General features: G+C 42.1%; 1 protein-coding gene across 1 annotated transcript; it reads right to left on the bottom strand.

The window, feature by feature from the left end:
- Window positions 1-1,151: 1,151 nt before the first annotated feature.
- epsilonCOP (coatomer subunit epsilon) lies at window positions 1,152-16,813 on the bottom strand. Its single transcript, XM_050188810.3, has 9 exons — window positions 16,597-16,813; window positions 16,035-16,201; window positions 13,071-13,173; window positions 11,901-11,950; window positions 9,488-9,541; window positions 7,835-7,916; window positions 5,496-5,651; window positions 4,363-4,431; window positions 1,152-1,334 (listed from the first exon to the last, which is right to left on the bottom strand). The coding sequence occupies exons 1-9, from the start codon at window positions 16,693-16,695 to the stop codon at window positions 1,218-1,220; spliced, it is 897 nt and encodes a 298-aa protein (XP_050044767.2). The 5' UTR covers window positions 16,696-16,813; the 3' UTR covers window positions 1,152-1,217.
- Window positions 16,814-20,022: the final 3,209 nt, after the last annotated feature.

Below are 20,022 nucleotides of genomic sequence, written 5' to 3' on the forward strand. Positions count from 1 at the left end.
GTTGAGGACATGCTGCTGGAATTATGGCAATCGACACGGTGAAACATGGGTTCCTACTAGTATGTATGAGCACAACTCAAGCAGCGACCGACTTTGATTCAGCATTAGCAACATATGTTTACGGAAACTAATGCAAAGATTAAATAGTGGAATTTTTTTTATTTGCTAATTGAACACTGATTTTTTGCATGGGTGTAACACTCTTTGCTCTGAGTAATCCAGCTAAAGTGGCAGCTTTGCATTGCCCATCAAGGAAACATTTAGAAGCATAATCTTTTAGCCCTCCCACGAACACCTCAGCGACGTTGAAGATTCTATAAAAAATATCTACAAAGCTTTAAAGGAACACTAAAGGCAAATACTAAGTCAAGCTAAAGTGATAGTTTAGCGCTCGAGAATCTCTAAGGCGTCAATATTATTGCGAACAGAGCCTTAATAATCAAGAAATTGAGGTAAATGCAGGACATGATTAGAGACTCCCTCGGCACACTCAAGCGCTTGCCCGATGACAAAAGCACTCCTGAGTTAAATTCTGTCACTAGTACTACTCAACTACTTGTTGCGAAAAAGATCCTCATATCATAAGATTAAATAAAATGCTACTTGTCCAGTTCCATATCATGTTTAGAAAAAAGAACTCATTGAAATTTCCGTTGACGATGATGCGGATGGTCAAAAGGTTTCGTTTTTGCTCGACTCTGCGCCACCCACGCTTTGGCGTTGCAATACTTTCCTGATCGTGTAGTGCTGCGCCAGTTTCGTTGGCTTGCGAAACTTGCATGAACTGGTAAGTAGCAGAGAATTCAACTTCCATGTGATGTCGCTGGTGGCCCGAGCAGTCTATGCCACTTGACCAAAAAGTAGCTGCAGCGGCGAATCCGCTGCTCTGTCGGGCGCCGTTTTACTCACCGACGGCAGCAAAGGGTGGTGATGGCGTATGCGGTCACCACTCCCTCGGTTGGGTGACGGGAGATTTGAATTTTGAAAAAAGGTATTCGAACCCTTCAGCTACAATTCTCTCATAAACTAAGTTTTTCTTGGCACGAAACCAGCATTGCAAGGTTTCTCGAATGGTACTTAAATAGTCTACATCGACATAGTATTTGCCTTTAGTGTCCCTTTAAACACACACAGCGCATCGTGTTCTGTGAAACATGGGGAAAAAAAATTTATTATAAAGGCTCGGGGACCATTGTGGAATGACATCGGTGTTGCTTTTAAGGTGCATATTGCCTTGCCAACCGGTCAAATTCTTGCTCTTTGCTCTGGTACTCCTTCACGAATGGGTGACTGTTGTTTGTATCACGAAGCTGGCTTAAGAGACGGCTTGTTACCTGTACATCGGTAAAAAGAAACAATTGGGAAAACATAGTAAACATTACGACTTGTGCCTGTAGCTGAAAGTGACAGTGCTATTGTTATCATATACAATGTACAGAGCCGTCCGCTGTTAGTGGAAATACTGAAGCAAAATAATGGGAGGAACTCTGGAGACATTATGAAGTGTTGATGAAAGTGACAACAATCCCATTACCATCTACAATGTGTAGGGTTGTCCACTGTTAGAGGAAGTAACCCACTACTATTCAAGCACTCATAGCAGCCTAAATTCGGCATGAAATCTAAAAGACTAGTGTTTCAATAATAGATGTCTGCATTAAGCGTCGTATCAGACACTTTTTTCCAATAAAGTAGAAGAAGAAATACTAAGGAGGTGTTTTCCCTAAGAGTGGACGATTCTGTGCAGTGGTTCAGTGTGGTACAACGGAGTCCCCTCTAAATGTTGGGTGGGCCACATTGATCACAGGCTGACCAAACAATGACCAACATTTCATAGCTAGCATTGCTAGTGCAAATCCTTAACATTATCATGAATTGCACCACTGTAATGCATGAACTGGTGATTGACCAGAGAAACAATGTTTACTTACTTACAATTTAATTTAGTGGATTATACAAAAGTAAGCTTTCCTTTATTCTCGAGCAATCACTCAGTGCACCGAAATTTTATCAAGACACTGGTTAATCATAAAAACTCATTTTATCATCACTTAATCTACAAAACATAGGTATGAGATTCATTTTTTTTTGCTTGCAGCTGATACAGTTTTACACAAGCAGTCAATGATCTCAGTTTAAAACGAATGTGGAACTATGTATCGAAGTTTTCTTGCGATAAGGAGGTCTCACATGCAAAGAAAACAGGAGTGAAACTTTGTACACTCTAGCCAGAGAGGAAATGATTAAATTCTGGTGTTTCACATTCAAAGCCAGGATATTAGCCTGTGTGGCACCACAATGAGGCATGCCACAGAGGGGGACTTTGATATTTTTATATTTTTTTTTGATCACCTGAAGTTTTTTAACATGCATCTATCTCTAAGTACATGAGTGTTTTTGCATACTGCCGAAACTGAAATGCAGCCGCTGCAGCCAGAATTGAACCCAGGACCTCCAGCCAAGGAGGAAACAACCTCTAGAAATACAAAGGCATGCCACATAAAAGCAGTATCTCTTTTTTTTTAGTCGTACGCTTGTGCAAAAATGTGATAACACAAATTTACAAGGGAATCATGAAGTTCACAATTTGTGCACTCCTTGGCTTATCTACAACCTTGCTACAACCCTGTCAAGGAAGCTCTACTTTCATATTCAAAAGGCTGTGTTCTTGAATAAACTATTTATTGAGGCTGCTCATTGCATGCAACCCTTCTTGTAATTTGTATGCCTCAATCGACCTCATGGAGAACTTCTCTGCCTTTAAGTAGGACAGTGGGAATTCAGACCACTTGACCGTTGTGTATGTTTGAATCTTTCACCAGCGTCAGCTGCTGAAAGGGGCAAATCTACAAATGCTATGCAGTGACGTGATGAAAGCTACAGTTAGGTGCACTATAGGCATACTACTATGCTAGTGCAGCCAGCTAACCCCGCAAGTCGCTGCAAACAATGTCTCATGCCTTGCTTAGCGAAGCGGTTATGTTCATTGAGATAAAATACACATTAACAGCTGCTTGGCTCGAACTGATCTGAATGCAGTAGATTAATAAATCTTCTTTGAGCAAAATGACAGTGCTCTTTATTTTGTTGAGCAATAGAGTGCCTCATTTGCATACAATAGATAGAAGGTGTGAAGCGCGTTGAGCATTTAGGCTTTTCAGTCTAATTTTCTCCTTATGGCAGCAAAAAAAAAAGGTAATGTTTAGATTATGGCTTCATTGCTCTAAGAAATCACCCCAATTGAAGAATGGATGTATGGTAGAAAGAAAAAGGAAAACAAAAAGCAGTAGCACAGGTGTTGCAAAGTAACATACACACTAAATGCATGGTGTTCATTTATGCATTCGGAAGTTTGAATACAGTAGACTTCCATTAATTCGACCCTGAAGGAACCGACGAAAAGAATTGAGTTACCTAGCGGGTCAAATGAAACAAGATGCAGAAGAAACGCCAATATACTGCAGATTCATTTGGCAGTATTTGCATGATTTTAACAAACTCCCGAATCAAACACGTGCTCACTTTGTTTGTCCAAAGCAGAAAACTAAAGCAGAAATGACAATAAAGCTCCTAAATAAAGTAGACATCTAATGCACACCCGTCTTTTTTAGTTCAGTAAGAACAAAAGTAATTGCACAATGGTGACCGGGTCCTTAAGATCAGCTTCGCCGCAGTACATCCCTGTTATGTTGCAAAGCATACAAACGTTGCAAAGGCGGTTTTGGTTTCGTGATCGACTGCACTGTGCAGGCAGTTTTCGGTCCGATTTTCTTCTAAAGAAGTAGAGGGGAGGGGGGGGGGCACGTGCATTAGAATTGGGTAAATATTGTAATGAAACATTGTCAGCTACGGTTATTGCTTGAAAATGTTCCTAGGGCAGGCCGAATATAGGCGTTTTCAAAAAGATACGTGTGCTCAACACATTCACTGTCCCCTAAGCCCTAGCAAGACAGACGTTGCCACTTAAGGGGACGCTATTGGCATCGACGTAGGGGGTCAGGCGTGTGTATGCTGACCAGTCAAGTTCGAGTTATCCAGCGAAGAGCAATTTTAGCATTGAAATAAAGAAAGTTTAGGCCCATAGAAATGCATGGGCACCAACCGGGACCATTGGCCAGGATCGAATCAACCGAAAAGCCAAATTAACAGGAGTTGAATTAACGGAAGTTCACTGTATTGCATTCTGTATGTAAGGATGTTTAGGCACAGTGACAGAAGGGGACAAGCAGGTGGACACACGGGAGTGCTAAACATTCCTGTGTGTCTTACCAAACAAGGCCGAACCTCAATGCTCGTAAACTATGTTCTGTAGGTTTCTCTATTCTGAATGTGCAAATACATTCTGTATTCGAAACCACATACCTCTGGAGACTTCCCCAAATGCTGAGACAGCACCACCAAGTTGATGAGTGTTTCCACATGGTTGCTATCCTGTGAACAACATTTACAATGTGTCAGATTAAACATCAACAAGCTGCATCGTACATGGCTGCAGAATTTAGAATGTTGATCCCACAGAGACAACAGCCAAGGTTGTTCGGCAGTCATATACACACACACACACACACACACACACACACATATATATATATATATATATATATATATATATATATATATATATATATATATATATATATATATATACACATATATATATACATATATGTATATAAACAAAGAGAGAGAGAGAGAGAAGAAATAGACTGTCACACGTTTTCCAGCTGGGCATATTAAGGATATCACAGAGATATGAGGTGGTTTAAATTGGCTTGGGTGAACTTAACATACAGATAAGTGTCTCAGGTGAGATTTCAAATGACAGGGATTTAAATGTAAAAAAAAAAGCACAAAAGAGATTAAGTGGCATTTTTTCAGCAATGTATTATTCACAGTGGTGGATATCAGGATCTATGTTGTGATCAGTAAATGACAGCTAACCAAGTTCAATAATTAACTTTTCTTAAGGGTGCCTTGAAACGTTCAATACTATGCTTCATTAACCCCTTGCTAAGAATATAAAGCTAAGCAGTGAGTCGTAACACTGAAAAGTTCACAAAACATTGCAAACCCATGTCTGGATTGGCTGCAGCCTGTGCACATGCTTGTCAATTAGCGAAGGCAATGGTGGGCTGACTTCTCAGTGAACAAATTGCATTAGCCAAGCGTTGCAGCAATGCGAAGGAACTATGGCTAATGCATGCTCAAAAAGCTACAGAAATAACACTTTACAACAGGACATAAAGTAAATGACCAAGAACAGTCCGCTTTATCTGCTGTTGTAAGTGCTATTTCTTTTGTTTCCTCAGAATACACAGTGCAAGCTTTTGTCACCATGCCAGCAAACAAACAGGTTTCTCGCTACAACTAGAAGCGCAACACTTCACAACACATTTAACAGAAGTGACTAAATGAAATGCACTCTAGTGCTCACTGTCATTTCTGCTACCATGAAAACCTCTGGAGTCCTTCCAAGACCCTATGTTAAGACGTACTTTTTCAATTGCCTCTTGCAGTAGAGCCTCTGCTTCCTCATATTTGCCCTGAGCAATGTAGGCGGTTGCCTGTCCATTCAGCAGCAGCGGAGTCGCCGTGTTTTTCTCAGCCAGCTCCTGATAGATGTAGAAGGCCTCCTGCAGCTTTTCTCCGCCCTGCATTTTCAAGGGCATTCTTTACAAGCCAGTTTCCATGCGCCACTGTAACAGCAACAGCTTCAGAACTTGACAAGCGTACCTACTGTAGTATCCCGAGACATCGCCCACTCTTGTAAATGCGCTGTGGACTACACAGAGCCACGACTTTTCTGCACTCACTAGGATTTTATCTGGCAGAAGCATTGCCATTTTGTTGTTTACTCATTGATGTCCTTGGTGAAAGCATACACTGGCCAGTGACATGCAAGCGAATGCTCCTAGCAAGTGTTTAATGCAGCGTATCGGTTATAGGTGCATCTTTCAGTACTTTTTCAAACTCGGCTTATGAGCTTTTTTGATATTGCAATGAGGCATTACCCACCTCACTAATGCAGACAAATCGTGTCTGTCTGTGCGGTGACTCAGGATATTAAAGCACTTTAACACACCTTATTTGAAATATTTGGAATACATTACTATTTGTCATAAAACTCCAGAAAACCCATTGATTTTGCCATGAACTGAAAAAATTTTATGTGATATGTATGTGACACAGTGTACTGTATAACTGGATTTTCCTTTTAGACCTGCCATGTTTATGTACTTCAGCATGTTGCTTAAGTTTACTTTTTATTTCTTTATTTTTTCCCCCTCCTCTTCTATGTTAGTTTTATCTAGTTTCACAATATTGCTTACTGCCAATACATTGTTGTCTATTAATATTTTCATTTAGTTATATCTGTATTTCACTATTATTTTCGTAATTGTACTGATTCAGCTGCTGTTTCTTTCCATTGCGACTTTTATGTTAACCATGAACAGAAGGTCCCAATTCAGTTTTTACTATGGGACCTCCTTCTGTAACCTCTATCTGTAAAGTATTTTTGCAAAATATAATAAAAACTGATTGATTGATTAAACTGCGGTGGCATACTCTTGCTTAATTTAAGAGCAAGCAGAAAATTATCAAGTTTTACTGAAGCAACAGTAACAAAGTATCACAAACAATACATTGCGCAACGTTAGACATGAAATACACAGGGGAAATGAGAGCCTTCAGGTCTTCCATGCCCAGGATGTTTGCAGCTTACGAAGCTGAAGTCTGCACTAAAGCTTTTATACTACAGTCTACCATTCAACAAATTTTCCAATCCACCACTGTCAATTGTAAAGGAACCAAAAAACAAGGGTTTTAAACTGATTTTTTGATGGAACCTTTCCCAAGCTGCCACTGTGAGAAACAATAAAGCTGGCAACCTAGTGTACAATGCAGTCTTGTAACCTGAAAAGAACAAAGCATGATCGGCCATAGGAAAAAGTTCAGTGCAGCCATTTTTAGTAACTCTGTGCTTGCTCTTTGACATGAACACTGTATGAAAAAATGTTTTTAACAAGAAGCATCACCACTATGTATATAGGATTAGAACTTGGCCTAAATACACTTTTCCATGGCTGTTTAGGATCAAGTGCCTCATCTCTGGTGATGAGCAAGGAGAAGGAAGAATTTACCTGGCCATGCCTATGCTACCATTCTGAAAGCAGAACATCATTGGGGTTCATGGAGAAGAGACCTATGTGCGCGTCTGCAGCATCTTGCTTTGCTGGAAGGGCTCGCAATGGCATGGAAGTGTAGTGCTGTCACTTCCCTTTCTTTTGTGACACTGGATTATTTGGCATTCAGCAACAGGCCCCTATGCGGGGTGCTCATGGCTTGCGACACAGAGGAAGGTTGTGAAACGAAGGAGACAACAAATGTGTTTCTGTGCTTTATTTGCAACTTTTTTCCCATTTTTTTTTTTCTGCAGTGTCCCCAGTTTTTAATGAACATTTGTCAACTTCTCCAACTCTCTCTTCTCCTGAATGCACGGAGTGCAAAGACAAAGCTATCACCTGCCCAAATTTCCAGGCTGTACAGGGACCACCATTTACAGCTATTGTTGCCACTACTGCTTCCACGGCTAGTTATCCAATCTGAATGACATTACAGAACATATTCCTTATGGCTAGCAGAGACCTTTTAAATGTTTCTGTACTGAAAACAAAGACATGTAATATTTCGCTGAGGCATACCATGTTAATTTTATAGTTAGACTATATTATTTGACACATAGCCTCAATGCCTCTGGCACATAGAAACAAGAGACTGAAAATAAAATTTTGTTTCAATTTTACATTTGTTGACAGTTGAAATTGGTACTAACCAGGTAAAGATTGACCCAGGCTTGTGCAAGTTGCGTAAGGGTTGCATCGTCATCCTTCTCTTGCATTCTTTTCAGTTCTTTTCTGAAACACAATGAGAAAAAAAAAAAAAAAAACCCTTCATTGCATTTGACATACACGTAACTGACAGACACACCTCGGAACTTAACAATCAATATCGAAGTTGTTTACTCATGCCAACCACTTGCCAACATTTTTATGCAACATTGTTCGATAGCAGATCGGATATGAATAGATCAACCAGCTTTATCCTAAACCAAGACACATGCCTTTGATTGTTGAGTGTATGGCACGCACCATCATTATGATGCAAAGCAGCCAACAAGATAATTTCTCCTGTGGTCAGGGAAATGGAAGGCCTGCTAACAGAAGCACCACCGTTGCATGCCATTTTAGCCGCTCTGGCAATCTGGATTCAGGGAGATTATTGGCAAAGGTTTGTGAAATGTTCACCTTAAAGGGCCCCTCACCATGGCAGGTATTCTGTGACAGTCCACCTAGTGCACATGTCCATTTTGTCTGCTGTTGAAATTCTGATTGGCTGGGCTGTGCAGCACATTTGCAGCACAAGGCGCCACAGCCAATCAGCACTTCACCAGCAGATGAAATGGACATGTCCACATGCTTCTACAGAATACCTCCCCAGGTCTGGCCATTTTGAGCTGGTAAGCACAGTGCATACAATGCATGCTAACGATTGTGTTTGCTAAGTATTACACCCCTGCATGGTGTGGAAAGGGCTTAAATTTCAAAACAAATGCCGTTTGCCCTTCTCCTTGCAGCTGCCACACTCCGAGCCGGAGAGTCAACGTATCTTGCATAAGTGCACCTACGTACATGGCAGTGCTGTGATGTCACTTACAGTGGCATGTGACTTTGCTTTCATAGAACAATTAAAGATTAGAAAAATAGTAAAACCTACTTACAAACCGAATGTCTGCATGTCTTTGTTTTACTTCGTACCACAGCAAGAGAGATGCACTTCCGTTTCGTCTGCTTGTTCCCATGTCGTGCAGTCGCGTGGGCGGAGAGGGAAAGTATGTCATTTTCTACTGTGTTACAGCAAGCGATCATGCTCTGTGATCCGCTTGCATCTGCCTCAGTGTTCATGAAACACTGACTTATACTGCTAGTCAGGGGTTCTTGTGCATAGTGCGCAAAATCACGTGCTGTGCGAAACGAGACAAATGCAACAGGTCGTGTGAGAGACTATTGGTAGAAGTGCGCTGTGCAGCAAAAAAGCGAGCGGGCAAAAAAGGAAAGGCTGAGCTCGTGACGTATGCTTCACGCAATGCTCAAGCTCCTGTATGGAAGAACGCAGGGAAGGAATTTCACTTGCAGAGGCTAGATGGGAGCAAGTGGAAAGAGCGCTATGTTGGCGGTGATGCTCGCCTCCTGAAATCATGGGTTCACGGCATTGAAGTATTTATATCTCGACTATTAACGAACCAACTTGAAAAATTATTGTAGTAGAATGCTCCCTAGAGGGCACGTAACAACTTCCAGCCTATAACCGAAATTTGCCATGTGACCTGGCAACGGGCCCTTTAACAGAGGCTTTCGTAAAGGAAATCTAGTGTGGCCGATACCAAAAAAGACTCAAGAGATGTGCACAAATTATTTAGCTTACTCACCTAGCTAAGTCAAGCCTGTCCAGTTTAAGATAGCACTGCAAAGTCAAGGCAGAACTGGAAAAGAAGTGCGAACAGAACAATAAGTGACAGCAGCATAAGTACGCTGAAACAAGTAGAAGAGCTATGCACTCACCAGTAATAATGGGAATCTATATTAAAAGGCAGTGTACACTACATAATTAAATAATGATGTAGATCACTCCAGATATTTAAAGGGGCCCTGAACAAGTCCTCGGGCTTGGTGAAATAACATAGTCTGCAGGTAGCATACGCTGCTGTGAACATCTCAGCCAAGTTTTGCTGTCGTACGTGGTGTGTGGAGCTCATAAGCGTATGGCAAAGTCACCTTTCTCTCAAACGCTTTCTTTACAACAGAAGGCCCTGTCCTCACTCTCTTCTAGATGCACTATTTCGTCATTCCCTTAGAGGACTGCTACTGGCCGAGAGCTGACAAAACTGTGGTCGGCTAAATGGCATAGATACCGCGGCCGCCACGGGGTGCTGCTACAAGTCCACTGGCTGAGCGCACTGCGGCTCCTGCAGGACAACTGTGTTTGGCTTATGTTTAGCGTGTTGTAGGCACCAAAGGCGGAAGTCGTGACGTCTACGCTAACATCCAAAATTAAAATTGAACTGTGCACCACTGTGAAATTTAGAAGGCAGAACATTGTGAGCATGCCCCATTGCGCCATAGCCTTCGCAGTGCAAGGCCTTGAAGAAGGAACGGGAGCACATCAGAGTCAGAATCGCAGAAGTCCGTGTTTGATTGCCAATAACTCCGCTTCTGCTCAATGCATTCAAGCACTTTTTGCAGCTAAGCATTGCTGGAATGGCCTATTTTCACTTCTAATGCCTTTCTCCACTTCGATAGAAAGTGGTTCAGGGCCCCTTTAATTCTCCTATGTGTGAAAACACCAACATCATTGCAAATGCTGCTGGAAACTGCAGGTTTATGTGAAAACAATGCTGTCTAGAATATCTGGGAGTACGGTTTTTTAAGTGGGGTAGATTCCCAACTGTCTGTTTTGTTTTACGCATTAGATATGATGAAATGATATTGATCTAATGACACTGGGTACTTTAGCCTAGAGTTGAGGTAAGTGTTACTTGGACTGCTGCCCCAGCATAAACAATGCGCACATGAGTATGGCGAGTCAAGTTGATTCCTCACGGGTAACAAACATTGCATTGGAGCACATCTGGCAGGCACTTCTAAATACAGTCGAACCTCACTATAGTGAACATGGATATGCCAAAGTAAAACTAAAATTTTCTAGTCGGTACCAGTATAATGAATATATACTTATAACAAATAATCAGTATAATGAAGGTATTTTCGTGACAAATGCTACTTTGTTATAACAAGGTTTGACTGTATAAACTGCTTTTTGAAAATAAATGTGAAAATAAAACTAATATATTATCAGTGCATTTGCCACTACTAGAGTAGGTGTCCTAACATGAAGCATCAGAGTGAAACCAAAAGGGAGCTAAGGACTGTATGATGAGTGATAGAATGAAAAATGGTAGCCATAATGTATCGGCAGTATAGATTAGAACACATATATGGGTAGCAGATATTCTAGTTGAAGACAAGATGAAAGAGTGAATTGGGCAGTTCATGTAATGCACAAAACAAATAAGATGTGGTCAATTAGAACAGCAGAATGGGCGCCGTGGGAAGGAAAATGACGGTGAGGGTGGTAGAGGATTAGATGAAGTGATATGAGATTAAGCAGTTTGCATGCTTAGGAACAACCAGTGCAGAACGAGGGTAATTAGGATTGCTGGGAGAGGCCTTCAAGGGCCCCTCTCCAGGTTAGGGCAGTGCTAACAATCATGTATGCAAGGTATTACACCAATGCATACCGCAAAGCAGCTGAAAATTCAAGTGAAAGCCTGTGCACCCTTACTTTTGAGGGAGCCTCGCTTCCTGGCAGAGAAGCAATGCCAAACTGAATGCGTATCCGTGTCACACCAAATTCCTCAAGCACAATCAATTACGGCACGTGGCTTTGGCAATTACCTGATGTTAAATGCATGGAACTGCTACTGGAAGCAGTGTTGTGCACTTTTGTGCAGGGAAGGAATGTCGCTTGAGGATGCTGGTCAAGGTGGAGAGAAAGTGGCTATGTTGGCAGTAGAGCTTGCCTCTTGGTAGCTTGGCATCACAACTTTTCTATTTCTCCTTCTCCTCTAATGAACCAATTTGAAAATTTATTCAGTAGAATGCTCCCTTAACAGTGTCTTACAATTTCCAGTGTATAAACAAAATTTATAATGGGGCCAGGTTGGGGGCCTCTTAACATTAGGCAGATGACGGTGATTATGCCCAGATATCACACCAGGTCAAACTGGCCCAGAACTTGCATGTAATGCCTTCCAGGGAGTGCTTCACAATGTGAACGCTTACCACTCCAAGGAGTCGGTCTGGTGGAGGACTCGCAGGGCAGCTTCATAGTTCTATTTTTCATGGGCAGAAAAAAAAAAAAAGGAAAATTAAAATCATCCCCTTGACTCATTGCAAAAACTGAGGCTCTCACATTGGTCCATGCCACGAGATTAGTCTAAACAAAGCTCTTCTAGCGATGACGTACATGCATGCAGCGATGAACACACAACCACATGCATGAAGGCAAAATACAAATACCTAATTTGCTAGCACTGTAAATTATTCTGGTATTATAAAACAATTCATGCTGATTATATGATGATAAGGAAGCTCTCTGTTCAAGCAGAGAGGGTTTCTCGCCATTTTTGTGCCATGTTTGTGAGCTTGATGTGTCACATATGACTGATCGATTGATAGGTAGGGTTTAACGATGCAAAGGTCATGTATGACTAAAGAGTACCAAACAATACTAAGAAGACAATATGCAATGCTTTCGTAAGCTTAAATTCTTTAAAAAGGGCAACAGGGGCATGGTATGGTGATGGGTAATGATGGATGTGTCACAGATGACAACAAAATTTGGCAAAATGTTCACAGTTCTGTAGTATACCCACAAAATGTGCTTATTCACCAAGTTGTAGGTTCATGGCTTGTGTAAAAGCATATTTCTTGCATTGATATACTACAGTTAAATGCAATGAATGAAATTTCCTGTCAATTTTTCAGACATTCTAATTGTCATATGCATCACACGCTTAGAAAGGGAGCCAGAAATTAAATGAAACTGCAACAGAATGAGGTCAAGTAAATAACTGCGTATTACAAAACGATTTTGCAATGAACTACCAACAAAAACAGTTAAACTATAAAAGCTTTGGTCAATGCAGTTTGTAGAGCAAACTGAACAATGCCAATAAGTTCATTCACAACCCACACACTAGAGACAGTGTGACCAAGTGCATCAGTTTTGATCATATTTAATCTCTGGCAGGTGGAAAACCTTAAGAGAGGCAACGGTTACAGCCCAATTAGTTACTGAGCTATGTATATCTAATTTTCATGCAAGCACATAAAACTCTGCACTTCATGATTGTGACTTGAATATAATGTAAAGCAACTGACTGCATTTTTATGAAAACGTTGGCATCAACTGCCAGTATCATTCAGTACTGCATAGCATACGTAACATACCTGTTCATGGTAGTAGATGGTAGCAGCCACAACTGGAAGAATCACATTGTTGATGTCCAGGCTCTTGGATAATTTCTGGTCAAGCTGCTTCACAACTTGGTCCCTTTACAAGTTTCAAAACACTTGCATAAGGCAATAGACAATGGCATCAAAAAATCACACAATACTGAGATGTGTACTTATTTATCTTTCTCCGGTGAATGCTTTTCACCAGCTAGCAAATGTTAAAACGCAATTGCCCGGCACATGTATCTGTAGGAAGTTTCTCGAATGTTAAAAACACTTCTATCCGTTGTCTGTTGTCACTGAATCTTGTGTAATCTGATTGTATGCACCACAAGAATTTTGTAGCCCTTTCTGGTAGGCACACAGGCACCAGCAATTACACTGGAACCTTCGAAGGGTTATGTATAAAAGCCGATGCGCTTTACTCACTGATCAGATTTTGCCGGTGGCCGACTATGCTTGCTGCTATCATTGTGCTTTGAGGGTTACTTGCTTTTGTGGGCACAGGTTCATCGAATAAAAAGTTTATTTTGTGATTCACACTTTTTGCTTCTGTGTTCTTAACCATCACTACAATGTGACAATACCACATTCCAAGTAGTACAAGAGACTGATGCAGAACAAGTGCATGTTACCAGTCTATCTGCATTTTCTTCTTTTTGTAAAGCTGGGTAGCATCTTTTGGATTTGGCTTCCATGTTTACTTATCTCTAAAGAGATAGATAAAGGCAAGGCAAAAGCCATACAGTGTATAGGTGTGTAAGGACATGGCATTCATCTTGCCTCCATCCATGAAATTAACCAGATATCATGGACAAATGCTTCAACAAACGTTTGTTCATCTCACCTACTCTTACATGTAGAGTAAGTCTACACGACACTAATGCTACAGCAGCCACATAGAGCCTACAATGTTCCAGAAGTGTGCTGCCAAATCACAAATTTAAAGAGATATAAGGAGAAACATTCAATCAGTTTAGAGCCGAGAGGCTCGATTTCTTGTTATCTGTGTTGGACTGATAAAGTTTAGACATAAGAAGAGAGAGAGAGAAACTTTATTGCAATTGTAAAGATTTGAAGGAGGGGTGGTCGGAGCCTCTCAGTCCAGGGCCCCACTGGCCTCTGCCGCCTGCCTGACTTGGCTAATTAAGGACTTTTGCCCTGCCAGGTCGGAGCGGGCAAGCTGTGCCTCCCACTGCTCCATTGTCCTACTGGTATTTGGCCTATGAGGGTGCTTAGTTCACTCCCAGGTTATGTGTATTAGGGTAGGTATGCCACCGCACCAAGGACAATTGGCCCTATAACGAGTGGGATACATGGCGTTTAGCAATTTTAAATGGGGGAACACCCTGGTCTGTATTTTACGCCAATCGGCGGCCTCTTCCCCGTTAAGTTGTGGGTGAGGCGGCGGGTATTTTCTGCGGACTCCACGCTGATGAGCAAGGATAGAAGTTTAACTTTCTTACAAGTATTTTCTATCATTACTGATAAGAAATTAGTTAGGCCCTAGCAGATGCATTCAAAATTCACAATGTCATGGTGAGCTGGTGTTCGAACATCAAGGAAGCGGTGCCACCTGTCTTTTGCTTTTGTGTCTCTTCTGGCTTTTCTCACAATAGGTCCCTTTTTTTTTTGGTATTGTACAAGAATAATTTAGAAATAAAGCTCACATATATTTTTTTCCTTAAGGGTCCCTTTGATATCAGTTTGGTATATGTCACAAGGTTTCTTGTATAACAAGCTCAGCAGCAACCATTTGTGGTTGCTGCCTTGCTTCAGAGAATTGAGAAGCACTGTAAATTGCTAGGGGAAGCAGGCCTACGCTTGCAACTAATATTCACAAAGCTAGATAACAGCACTCGTGAATGTTTTATAGCAAATAACAGTAATGAGCTAGAAAATAGGCCAATTGTGTTCATTTGTCGAGCTTTTGCTCTAACATGGCGCAAGATAATATAAAAGCAAGTATCTAAGCTGGTACGTTTGGGATCACACTAATGATCTCGTGTTTTCAAGACTAATGTTCTAACTGCTATGCCACACTCACTTGGTGCAACCAAACAGATAAAACTTGCATTGGGCAGTGACAAACATCAACAGTTTTTCGTTGTGCTGATCTTGTGGGACAAACCACAGCATTGATTGAGATGTGATGTCTGCAACCTTGATGCACACGCACCGTGGTGCACTGTAGTGCCTTTGCTCTACTGGCATTCACATTGCTCGGCATGTACTGTTTGTAATATTCATGGTTCATCAAGCAAATGAAATAAAATGCAAAGCCAGCGTGTGTATGCTGCTACATGCAAGCCGCATGTATCTTGCATGCACCTTGCATATATGTTCCGTATAGGGAGAGCCTCTTGGTGTAGTACAAGAGCTCTGAGGAATTCTTCAAGTGGCACTGGAGTTTTGAGTTCCTCAGGAGGGCATGATGTGCTTCTCGAAGACATGTGACTCGAAGCATAAGGTGTTTGGTTATTAAAATTGCAGTTCGCAGCCACTGAACTAAAGACATGAAAGAGTCAAAGGAGTCTGGACTTCTTTAGGTAGGCGCCTCACTGCTTGTCACCCAGGAGTAGACAGCATATGGTTTCTATTTCAAAATAAACATAAACCTAGTGACAATGACAACAAAAAGAAAAGAAGCATCAGGAAAAGGAATGGATCCCGTTACATTTGCCGTTTGCAGAAATTGAGCAGTTGTGAGTAATCAGCCTGGCTTGACAACTACCTAGGCGAATTTTGATACTGCGCTGAGTAGAAAATCAGTGTTTGGCATAAGCAAATAATCTCGTCTTGGAACCAAAAAATATTCATAATTAGGAAGCCACAATTCCAGGAGGCACGTAACAACACCTAACAAAATTGAGGCCGCTGCACACAACCGTGTCTCAGCCTAACAGCCCAAATCTGAGGAGTTCGTTATCGAAGTTAGTTTTTCAGAACACTACTCACTTTCGAGCCATGTCCCCCGAGAGGTAATCGGCGAGCATACGGATGCACTGCAATTCATCAGGAGCCATAGAACGAATTTCATCCAAGACGACGCCGTACTTCCGTTGCACTATGTAAGCTCTGTAGAGGAAGACGTCTTTCTCCAGCTTGTGCTCAGGACTGACGTTCTGCAAAGCGTTCGGAAAGTCACATGCTCAAGGTTAGGCACGCAGCTTTTCAGAATAGAAAGAATAAGTGTCAGTGTACGATATACTCAGCGGTATGAACGCGGCGTTAACTCTCACCATATAAAGACACAAGGTCTTTATTAAAACTGCACGATGGCAAATTGAAGCATGATGCAGCATAGAAGCCAAGTTACTCCATTTTTAGTCCACCAACACCACCAGATCTATTCCATTGAATGCTTTAAGCTGCAGTGTACGACACTACCACCTAATGCACGTCAGAAGAATAAGCATGTGCAGGTCACAAGAAACTGTATGCGTTCAATAACAAAAAATGTGTTTTTGCTTTCCGTTTCTGTTAGGCGGCTCCGGCCTCTTCGAAGCAGCCGGCTCACCTTTCCTTTCTGAGCTTCGGTGATGCAGTACTGGTAGTTCCCGATGTAGAATGCATTCCGGATATCAAAAAGCGGGTCAGGTTGATTTTGTGCTGACATTGTTACAAGTTCAGAACCTCTCTGACGGCTCAGCACCGGTAAACAAACCTAGGACAGACGCAGGGCAGCAGGCCGACACAAACGGCACGAACTCCGTGGCATGAAGGGTCCCGGAAGTTGATTTCTTTAAATGCCGTGTACTTCCGGTAAAGGATGTACATGAAAAGCTAGCGTAGAACTTTGTTGGCATTGACTAATACTCATACTAGGCGTTAAAAATGTCATAAATAGTTTACTATTTTTTTAGGTTATGGTCAGTTGCAACAAGCCGAAGTGGCCCCATGGCGAGCAGTCAGCGATATCATCATCGTTATCACAAGCGTATACGCGCGCAGTTTGAATAACATAAGTAGTGCTTCGTATAAATTTTAAGTTGATATTTTGTGGCGCCTACACTATACATAGAAGTCATTTCATTCCTTAATTTTCCAGGCTCTACGGCTATACGATGTTGACCTTTTGCAATGTGGTCGGCTGCAGGAATGCTTGTCCCATGCCATTAATGAAGATGGACGCGACGCGCACAGCGGCTGAACGTTGTCGTAATCTCCGCTACTAGTATCCTGACTAGCAGAAGCAGGCACTGCCAATACGTAACCGGTAACTCGAAGACATCGGGCAAGCCAGTGAAGCCCGGCCTTCTGCCGGAATTTTGAATGGACAGCCACGCAGGGGGGATGACGATTATTCATGCATAGCGCGTTGAAATAACGCAGAAACCATTGAGGATTTGGTTTATTTGCATGTCGCAGCATTCAATCAGATGTAAGTGAGGACGAAGTTACTGGGCGTTAAATATATTATAAAAAAGCTGAACGACTCTGCGGTGGAAAATATTAAGAGATGGATCAAATATTGGTGTATCGTGGCATAAAGGTAAAGGGCTGGAACACACAGAACGAAAAGACATTACAATTTAGAGCAATAAATTGCTTAATGATTATATAGTTTGTCAACACGAAAAAAGGTGAATGTAACTAGCTTGGTGGCACCAGCCACCATACCGTTTCAAGCGAGGTACATGGTCATAAAATCAATTTATCCATCGCATGCAAGAACGCATATGACTGCATGTTCTTTATTCTGTGCTTACATGTCGTGCTCTGAGAGTGTGCGTGAAAGTTAGAGAGACAAAATCTGAAGAAATGCAATTACTTTGTTCAAATAGCAAATGTAATAAGCACTTTTCCCTTTGGATGCGAATACGACGATTTCGTACGAGTACGCTCTTCTTTAGCGCTCGTATGAAGGTGGGTTTGTGGCAGTAGAATGTCCAATATACACATTGATGGTTGTAAACTATTAACATGCCGATTTCCCTCGTCTGACGAGCGAGACTGACGAAGTCATGTGTTCAGAGCAAGTTTTTGCACAAAATCAAGAATAATAATACCTGCTTCCAGAGCCGCACGTTGTCGCCTTGGAGAGGCGGTACCATAGGGCTGACAGAACGGGTTCACACGCTGGCCATCGTGCTTGTGCCTCCCAGCGTTAAGTCACAGCCGCTGATGCGCCATCTCTTCGGGAGAAATGACGATTAGCGAAGCAGTTGACCACCCGGTCGGATCGAAGTTAACCGATAGGAGCTATAGTAAACCGCTGAAGGGAGGTCACGATTTCGGACTCGCTGTTCTTGCCAATTGTTAGCCAAGAAATGCAGTCGATAGTGATCCAGAGGAAACAAACAATGTAAAATGGCTGTGAAGTGTTTAAGCAAGGTTTTTGCCAACTTCAGAAAGACTTGCGATGGATGTATGTAGGTTACTTAATAATGATATACCAGGGGAAGCCCCCTGAATTCTACTGCGTGACAAGATTACAGCAATATACATGTCCACAACAAAATGTGGCGGGCAACTGGGGCTGTCCTAGGTTTCCTGCCCCGGGAGGAGAGGAGGGGAGGGGAGGCCGGCGATCTCCCGAAATTCTACTAGAGATGACACGCTTTATAAACGTGCCGCGTGTTCAAGTCAAGCTGTTCACTCACGACGAAAGCAAAAGTTCGTGTTTCACTAAATGATGCACCGCAGTGGTTTCTTCGAGGGTCACTCACGGAAACTAGATAGTGTTGACTTCGCTTATTTTAAGTACATTACAGCCATTTACCAGAAACGGCGAGCCGTCGTAGTGGCGTGGTGGCTTTGTCGTTGCGCTTCAATCCAAGCTCCACAATTCAACCACAGGCTTGGGCGAGAAATGGGCTGGCGACTTGCTGGTCGCGTGGCTTTGTCGGCGTGTTCACGGGCGCTCGGGAGACCAGGGCAGGCAGTAATGAAGAAGGTCCCCTAGGGGAACCTCAAACTAGCATCACCGTCAATAGCAGAAAAAGGAAGAAAAGAGGAAAGAGGAGCTGGCCGTGCAACACACTACATAAACATGCAGCACGGTAGAAGAAAGGAAAAGTGGTTAGATATTAAAGATTAGTCAGATAGAGAACAAATAGGTGTGTACGATATGCGGTTACAGAAACGCACCCCAAAGACTCAGAAGAGTCACCAGTGATTGATAATTACGTTTGGGAAGAGTGCAACAGAACTAAATCGGAAAGAAAAGAAGGGGGAGCCGGAATGCTCATTCGAAGTGTGAAGAACATGTGTGTAAATTCGAAGTGTGAAGAACATCTTTTGTTATCAGGCACAGTGAGTGGAAAGAAACCTTGGCTGAGCATAACGTATTTGCGGACGGGAAAAATTGCAAAGAGAAGAATCAAGAGTTAGTGGAATGTGTAGTTGCTGATATTAAGAGTTTCGGGAATGATGTCGAAATGATCCTGTTAGGTGGCATGATCTAGATCGTTATACCGACAACAACGGGAAGTTAATGTTTGAACGTTGTGAGCAACATAACCTCGTTATACTGAACACGGGACCTAGGCATGATAGCCAGCTTCACGAAACTGGCCACTGATTACTGTCTGATGACAGAAGGAAGTTGTAGGTTGATAAAAATGGTCATTGACGAAGATGGGCATAGCAGCATAAGGAGTGACCATAAACGGATCACTTCATAATGGTATATGTAGTTGGAAAAGAACGCAAGGAGCGAATAATGGCCAGTAGAAGTTTGAACACTGAACAAATAACAAACATAGTTTCAAGAACCGAGAAAAAGAACTTGGCAAATAGCAAAGCAAGGAGTGGAAATATAGTGAGCTTCTAAGTGTAATGACAAGAGAAATAAGAAAAGAGAAGCAACATACTTGTTGCAGAGGAAAAGGGAAGCCGAAAAGCTGGTGAAATTAGCAGGGAGATACGGGAAACGATCGATGGCGGACAGAAAACATCATGAGAGCATGGGCAGGCAAAAAAAAAAAAAAAAAAAACAATG

Source organism: Dermacentor andersoni, chromosome 2 (assembly GCF_023375885.2).
Source record: "Dermacentor andersoni chromosome 2, qqDerAnde1_hic_scaffold, whole genome shotgun sequence".
In the NCBI taxonomy this organism is placed as follows: domain Eukaryota; kingdom Metazoa; phylum Arthropoda; class Arachnida; order Ixodida; family Ixodidae; genus Dermacentor; species Dermacentor andersoni.